At 42.2% G+C, this 8,124-nt stretch overlaps 1 protein-coding gene across 1 annotated transcript; it reads right to left on the bottom strand.

Moving 5' to 3' along the window:
* Positions 1-5,728: 5,728 nt before the first annotated feature.
* Positions 5,729-6,669, bottom strand: LOC128121920 (olfactory receptor 1468-like). Its single transcript, XM_052757000.1, is given in 2 exon segments — positions 5,729-6,610; positions 6,613-6,669. Coding segments are annotated over 2 exon segments (939 nt in total).
* Between the last annotated feature and the right edge of the window lie 1,455 nt (positions 6,670-8,124).

Here is an 8,124-nt window from a genome sequence, read left to right as displayed (position 1 = left end):
TTACATACAAACTCCACCCTCTTTTATTAGTATGTTTTCCAAGGTATATATATATATAGGAATACATATCAATATTTCAGTTATTTTTGTCACTGATTATTATTTCCTTTTATTGTATGAAACATTTTCCCTAGTCATCAATTAATGCTCTTTCTACCCTATGAAAGTAGTAAATACTATTGCTATAGATGGTCATGCTCAATTGCTTGTTTGAATATCGTAGTAATTGTTGGTAGACAATTAGTAGAAGTTCTGTTTCTGGTGGCAGAAATTATGTATTGAATTTTCTAAAAATTATTTTCATTTATTCTTTGAGAATTTCATACACAGTATTGCTATTACATACAATGTATTTCGTACAATTTCATACAATATATTTTATTTCCCCTTATGTCTATTCCTTAAAGATCTTTATTACCTCTGTATTTTCCAAAGTTCACGTTCTTTCTCTCTCTTAAAAACAAAACAAAAACAAAAACAAAAGAATTAACTAATTACCCAAGAAAACCCCCCAAAATCATAGAGTCTGATTCATGTTGGCAAACCACTCCTAAACATGGGTCCTACCCTGGTGCTGTGGGATGGTCTGTATGTCAAATGTGTTGCTGATTGGTCAATGAATAAATCACTGATTGGCAGTGGCCAGGCAGGAAGTATAGGCGGGACTAAGAGAGAGGAGAATTGAGAGAACAGGAAGCTGGGTGGGGGAGACACTGCCAGCCGCCATCAGGACAAGGAAGATGTAAAGTACCGGTAAGCCACAAGCCACGTGGCAAGGTATAGATTAATAGAAATGGATTAATTTAAGCTGTAAGAACAGTTAGCAAGAAGCCTGCCACGGCCATACAGTTTGAAACCAATATAAGTGTCTGTGTTTACTTGATCGGGTTTGAGCGGCTTGGGACTGGCGGGTGAGAGAGATCTGTCCTGACTGTGGGCCAGGCAGGAAAACTCTAGCAACAAATGGCGCCCAACGTGGGGCAAGAGTTTCCACCTAAAACCTGAAAAAAGATTCTAAAATGGAGCTAAAAACAGTTCCTAATTGTCTCTCTCAAATGAGCGGCAGCTGCCGGTTTGAGCTACTTGTGGGTTCCTGGCATGCGTGCTCGACCTGCCGCCGTATGGCAGGAATGAGGCCTCTGCAAGTGGCAGATTAAGCTGCATGGTGGATTTAGACTTTGCTAGCACAAAACAAAAAAAAAGAGGTTTCTGGGCTACGCGCTGCTTAGATAAAAGCATAGACCCACGATACCTCCCAGAGCTGGCGATAAACCACCGCCATGTTGGGAAGCTGAGGTGGGCGGAGCCAGCAACCACAGCTGCTATAGTTTAAAGCAATAGGCTCAAGCTAATATAAAAAAATAAGCCACGTAAAGATGGCTACCACACAGAGAATCTGGATTATGTTCTTTTTGATATTCGTAACTAAAGAAAAACATTTGATTACAAAAGCTGTTGAGTTATGCCAAAATGTATATTGTAAAGGTACCTTGACTTCAAAATTTGGATGTAAGGATATGTTGCTTTGGAAAGGAGGCTCTGCTTTTGTTTCCACAGAAAGCCAGAGGCTATGGATTTGTTCCAGATTAAGATACATCAGGATTGACCAGCCAAGACCCCCTGAAAGGTCTCCGATGACACCATGGCCCAGATGATCCAACATCCAGAATGGTTTCAAGGCAACTGGCTCAGACGATACACCCTCATGGACTACTCCATAATCCTAAAGTATTCTTTGTGTCCCCATAAGATACAGCGCCCCCCTCCAGCAGGAAGTAGTAAGAGAAGCTACGCCCAAAATCCCAAATATACCAAGCTGACTTTGGAGATGTGTAAAGGTTAAAACCTTCCTTTTTAAGAAAAGAAAAGGGGAAGTGCTGTGGGATGGTCTGTATGTCAAATGTGTTGCTGATTGGTCAATGAATAAATCACTGATTGGCAGTGGCCAGGCAGGAAGTATACGCGGGACTAACAGAGAGGAGAATTGAGAGAACAGGAAGCTGGGTGGGGGAGACACTGCCAGCCGCCATCAGGACAAGGAAGATGTAAAGTACCGGTAAGCCACAAGCCACGTGGCAAGGTATAGATTAATAGAAATGGATTAATTTAAACAGTAAGAACAGTTAGCAAGAAGCCTGCCATGGCCATACAGTTTGAAACCAATATAAGTGTCTGTGTTTACTTGATCGGGTTTGAGCGGCTTGGGACTGGCGGGTGAGAGAGATCTGTCCTGACTGTGGGCCAGGCAGGAAAACTCTAGCAACACCCTGGAGTGTGGTTGATTTGCCCAGTATCACTCCACTGAAGCAAACTGAGTTTCCCTCTGCTGGAACTTTCAATTGCAAATAGCTTCTTGGCTTAATCTGGCCTGACTAGTGCTGGTCTTGTGTGTGCTGTCGCAGTTTCGGTGAATACACATGTGCATCTGTCCTGTTGGGTCTGGATAATGCTGCTTCCTTGGAGTTGTCTACCACCATTGGCTCTCAAATGCTTTTTTTTGAACAACCCCTGAACCTTGAGGGGAGGGGTGGGATATAGACATCCCATTTAGGGCTGAGCACTCCAAAGCCTCTCGCTCTCTTCACATTGTCTAGTGTGTGTCTTTGTGTTAATTTCTTTCTACTGCAAGAAGAAGCTTCCTTGATGAGTTTTGAATGATGCACTCATCTATGGGTATAACAATACATCATTGAGAGTATTGGCAATACATTGGCAATAGCCTGTACTGTTTGGGGTGTGTGTCTATATGAGTCCATTGCTGTTCAGTTTGCTGAATAATAGTAGTGGGTTTCCTCTAAGGTCTATGACATCTAGTTTTGGTTTCTTGGTCTAATTCACACTGTTGAGTATGGGTCCCATCTCATGGAGCAGGTCTTATATCCAATAAAAAGTGGTTGGATCCTCCCATAATATTCATGGCATGATTGAGCATGATTGCATCATTGGGCATTTCTTGTGGGCAGGTTGTTATTGTAGGTCAACTAATGACTATTTTTTCTCACCAAGTAGTGTGAATAGCATCTTCCAGCACTTGGGTGCTAGACAGCAGTGGTGAACCTTCCATTTGAGTACCAGCTAAATTTCTCTAGTTCTTTGACATAAATATGTAGTGTCTTCCACAATAGGGTTTTAATGTCAAGTTGGGAAGGGTGATCAATGGCATTTGCAATAGTCTGTACTGTTTGGAGCGTGTGTCTGTGTGAGCCCGTTTGGTCAATGACTCAAAACACGTAATTCATTTATTGGTACTAAGCTCAGGGAAAGATTTTCTGAATAGGACTGCGTTTTCTCAAGAATTAATGCTAACAACTGACCCTCAGGCCTAACAATACTAGATAGCTTCTGTACACAAAGGAAACCATCATTTTGTGAAGGGGATGGCCACTGAGTGGGAGAATACTATTATCTAAAATACTCAAAGAACCTAAAAAGCAGAACATCTAGGGAAAAAACACTCCAATGAAAATTGGCCTCTAGATGTGTACAGAGAGTTCTTTTTTAAAATACTTTCGTTTATTCTTCTCTCATATAATACATCCCAAGTGGACCCTTTTCTCCTCCAGTTGCCCCTATACCACAGATCCACTGCTCTCCCATTTTCCTTCAGCAAATAGATCTATAATCATCACTGAGCACAAAACTCCAAACCAAAGGAATCAAAGACCTCAACATTAAACTATATACTGCATCTTACAGAGGAGAAAATAGGGGGTATCCTTGAATGTATTGGCACAGGAGATAGCTTCCTGAATAGAATATCAATAGCACAGACACTAAGATCAGCAATTAATAATGGGACCTCATGAAACTGAAAAGCTTCTTCTGTAAGGGAAAGGACACTGTCAATTGCACATAACAGCAGTGTACAGAAAAGAAATCTTTTCACAAACTCCACACCTGATAGTGGATGCATATCCAAAATTTATAAAGAATGCAAGAATCTAGACACCAACAAACTAAACAATCCAATTAAAAAATGGAGTACAGATCTAAACAGAGAATTCGCAATAGAGGAATCTCAAATGGCTGAGAAACACTTAAAGAAATATTCATCATCCTTAGCCATCATGGAAATTCAAATCAAAACTACTTCAAGGTTCCATCTTATATCTGTCAGAATGACTAAGATCAATGCAGAAGTGACATCTCATGCTGGTGAGGATGTGGAGCAAGAGGAACACTCCTTTATTGATGGGGGGAGTGCAAGCTTGTACAGCTACTGTGGGCATCAATATTTCAGTTCCTCATAAAATTGGGAATCCATCTACCTCAAGACCCCACTCTTAGGCGTATATTTAAAAGAATCTCCATCTTATCACAAGGACACTTGCTTAACTATGTTCATAATGGCTTTATTCACAATAGCCAGAAACTAGAAACAACCTAGATATCTCTCAAATGAAGAATGGGTAAAAAATTGTGGTATATTTACATAATAGAGCATTCCTCAGCTATTGAACTGATTACCTTCTTTAACTAGCGTCAGCTCCCTTTGGTGGAACTGGGGCACCAATCCATCCACAAAACCTTTGACCCAGGCCAGTCCTGGCTGGAAGATGTGCTGGGGTGGCTCAGAGCTTGTGTGAGTGGCCAAACAATGACTAGTCTAACTTAGGTCTGAGCCAAGAGAGGGAGCACATAACCTTTCTGAGTGGCCAGTAACTGGAAGCTGGATGGCTCAAAGATCTAAGATAGAACCAAACATGACCTACCAAAAAAAGTCAGTGAAATTATTCCTAATGATATTCTGCTTTACTAATAGACTGGTGTCTATCTCAATCATTGTCAGAGAAGCTTCCTCTGGCAGCTGATGGGCACCAATGCAGAGACCCTCACCCAAACATTAGGTGGAGCTTGGGGAACCTTGCAGATGATGGGGAGGAAGGATTGTAAGAGAGAGAGAGGAGTCAAAGACATCAGGAGAACATGGCTCACAAAGTCAACTAAGCAGGGCTCATAGGGTCTCACAGAGACTGAAGCAGAAATTATGGAGCCTGCGTGTGTCTGTGCTAGGACCTCTGCATACATGCAGTGGTTGTTTATCTTGGGGTTTTTGTGGGACTCCTAACAGTAGGAGTTGGGGTGTCTCTGACTCTTCTGCTTTCTCTTGGGAACCTTTTTTTTCCTACTAAGTTGCCTCATCCAGTCTGGGTATGAGGGTTTTTGCCTAGTCTTATTGCATCTTGCTATGCTGTGTTCAGTTGACATCCCTGGAAGCCTGTTCTTTTCTGAAAGGAAATGGAGGAGGGGTGGATTTGGGAGAGAGGGGAGGTGGTAGAGGGACTAGGAAGTATGGAGGGAGGGGAAGCTGTGGTCAGGATGCACTGTATGAGAGAAAAATAAATAAACTGCAAAAAGATTACTGAGCATCAACTAAGGATCATGATATACCATTCATTTATATTTATAAAGCATACTTCAGTCAACACAGAAATTTGCATAAAATCTCAGAGCCTTGGGAACACAAGAATGTAAAGAATGGAGATCTGACAGAACAGTGGCTCTTACCTAATGGTTTTCTAGAATCACACTTGCAAGGCAGAGGATGGCATCACTGAGTCACAAAGGTCCACTTCCATAAATGAACTACTTAGAAAAAACTCCTGCTTGCAATGCAAATATTTTGAAGCATGTTATTGAATCTGTGTTTCTTTTCTGAGATAAATTTTGTAATATTAATATCAATGTATTTACTAGATAGATTTAAGTAAAAATCCCAGTGTTGCCATTATAAGGAGATTTTCTTCTTGCAAAGGACTCTTATCAGGGCCTCTTTCATATCTCTGTTCCTCAGGCTGTAGATGAAGGGGTTCAGCATGGGAGTGACCACAGTGCACATCATGGCCATGACAGTTTGCTTCACAGTAGAGTTATTAGCTGATGGAAATATGTAGAGACCAATAATTGTCCCATAGAACAGTGAGACCACAGTTAGGTGGGAGCCACAAGTGGAGAAGACCTTGTGGATAACCTGAGTAGATGAAACTTTTAGGATGGAGCAGACAATTCGTACATAGGACACAATAATGAGTAAGAATGGGATGACACTAACAAGCCCTCCCATGATAAATATCATTAATTCATTAATATAAATGTCAGAACAGGCTAACTTGAGCAGGGCAGATATGTCGCAGAAAAACTGGGGGATCACATTGTCCTCACAGAATGACAATCTAGCCAAGAGTATAGTGTGCAGCATGGAATACAGAGTGGTAAGTACCCAGCACAGCACCATCAGACATACACAGAGTTTGGGGCTCATGATGGTGGTATAATGGAGGGGGAAACAGATGGCCACATAGCGGTCATAGGCCATGACTACAAGAAGGAAGCTCTCCATGTCTCCAAAAACCATTAAAAAATACATTTGTGTCAGGCAACTTGGATATGTGATGGATGGGTCTTGGCTCTGCATGTTCTGCAGCAATTTGGGCATTGTGACAGAGGAGAAGCAGAGGTCAGAGAAGGACAAGTTGCTGAGAAACAAGTACATGGGTGTGTGGAGATGGGAGTCCAGTAGAATGAGGATGATGATGATGAGGTTCCCCAGGACAGTGGTGAGGTACATGGCCAGGAACAGGGCATAGAACAGGTGCTGGTGCTCTGGGGGGGGATGGGCAGACCCAGGAGGAGGAACTTGGAGATGACAGTTTGGTTGCTCATTATCATTTTCTGTCTCCAGTATCCTAATGAGAAAATATCAGGGTCCCTTAAAATTCAAAATAAAAATGAAGATATATCTAGGATACATATTCTACAACAATCCATCTGACAGTTATCATAGTTATAACCTCAAATTACAAATGTCTGTAATCATTTTAATCACTAATAATTTTTCTCAGCTTCTCTTTGACAGGTTTCTATCTCCCATTCTTTCCTAGACAGTTCTATGCATTTTTATAATAAATATCTTTATTTTATAATTAATTTAATTTTACATATCAGCCACGGATTCCTCTGTCTTCCCTCCTCCACCCCCCAGCCTTCACCCGCAATTCACCCCCTATTGCACCTCCTCCAAGGCAAGATATCCCCTGGGGATTCAGTCCAGCCTGGTAGATTCAGTTGAGGCAGGTCCAGTTCCCTCCTTCCTGAACCAAGGCTGAGCAAAGCATCTCAGCATAGACCCCAGGCTCCAAAAAGCCAGCCCATGCACCAAGGACAGGTCCTGGTCCCACTGCCTGGGGGCCTCCCAAACAGTTCAAGCTTGTCGACTGTCTCACTTATCTAGAGGACCTGATACAGTCCTATGGGGGCACCTTGGCTATTGGTTCATAGTTCATGTGTTTCCACTAGTTTGGCTATTTGTCCCTTTGCTTTTTCCAATCATGGTCTTTATATCTCTTGCTCATATAATCCCTCCTCTCTCTTGCAGGTTGGAACTCCACTTGGGGTTTGGCCATGGATCTCTGCATCTGTTTCCATTAGTCACTGGATGAGAGTTCTATCATGACAGGGTGTTCAGCCATCCAATCACCAGAGTAGGTCAGCTCAGGCATTCTCTCGACCATTGTCAGTATTCTATTGGGGAGGTATCTTTGTGGATTTCTGGGCACTCCTCTAACACTCTGCTTCTTTCTAATCCCATGGGGTCTTCATTTATCATGGTGTCTCCTTCCTTGTTCTCCCACTCTGTTCCTGATCCAGTTGGTACCTCCTGCTCCCCTAAGCTGGCTTTCCCCCGACCCTTGCCCTTCATTACCTCTCCCACCCCCAGTTGGCTCATGTAGATCTCATCCATTTCTCTGTCGCTGGGCAATACCTGTGTCTTTCTTAGGGTCCTCTTTACTAGGTAGCCTCCCTGGAGTTGTGAGTTGCAGTCTGCTTATCCTTTACTTTACATCTAGTATCCACTTATGAGTGAGTACATACCGTGTTTGTCTTTCTGAGTCTGGATTACCTCACTCAGGATTTCTAGTTCCATCCATTTGCCTGAAAACCTCATGATGTCATTGTTTTTCTCTGCTGAGTGGTACTCTATTGTGTATATGTACCACATTTTGTTTATCCATTCTTCAGTTGAAGGGCATCTAGGTTTTTTCCAGGTTGTGGCTATTACAAATAATGCTGCTATGAACATAGTTGAGCATGTGTCCTTGTGGTATGATTGAGCATTCCTTGAGT

Source organism: Peromyscus californicus, unplaced genomic scaffold, assembly GCF_007827085.1.
Source record: "Peromyscus californicus insignis strain IS unplaced genomic scaffold, ASM782708v3 Scaffold_3__1_contigs__length_106647218, whole genome shotgun sequence".
In the NCBI taxonomy this organism is placed as follows: Eukaryota; Metazoa; Chordata; class Mammalia; order Rodentia; family Cricetidae; genus Peromyscus; species Peromyscus californicus.
The sequence above is the reverse complement of the archived record's forward strand: the minus strand, read 5'-3'. Positions and strand labels throughout refer to the sequence as shown.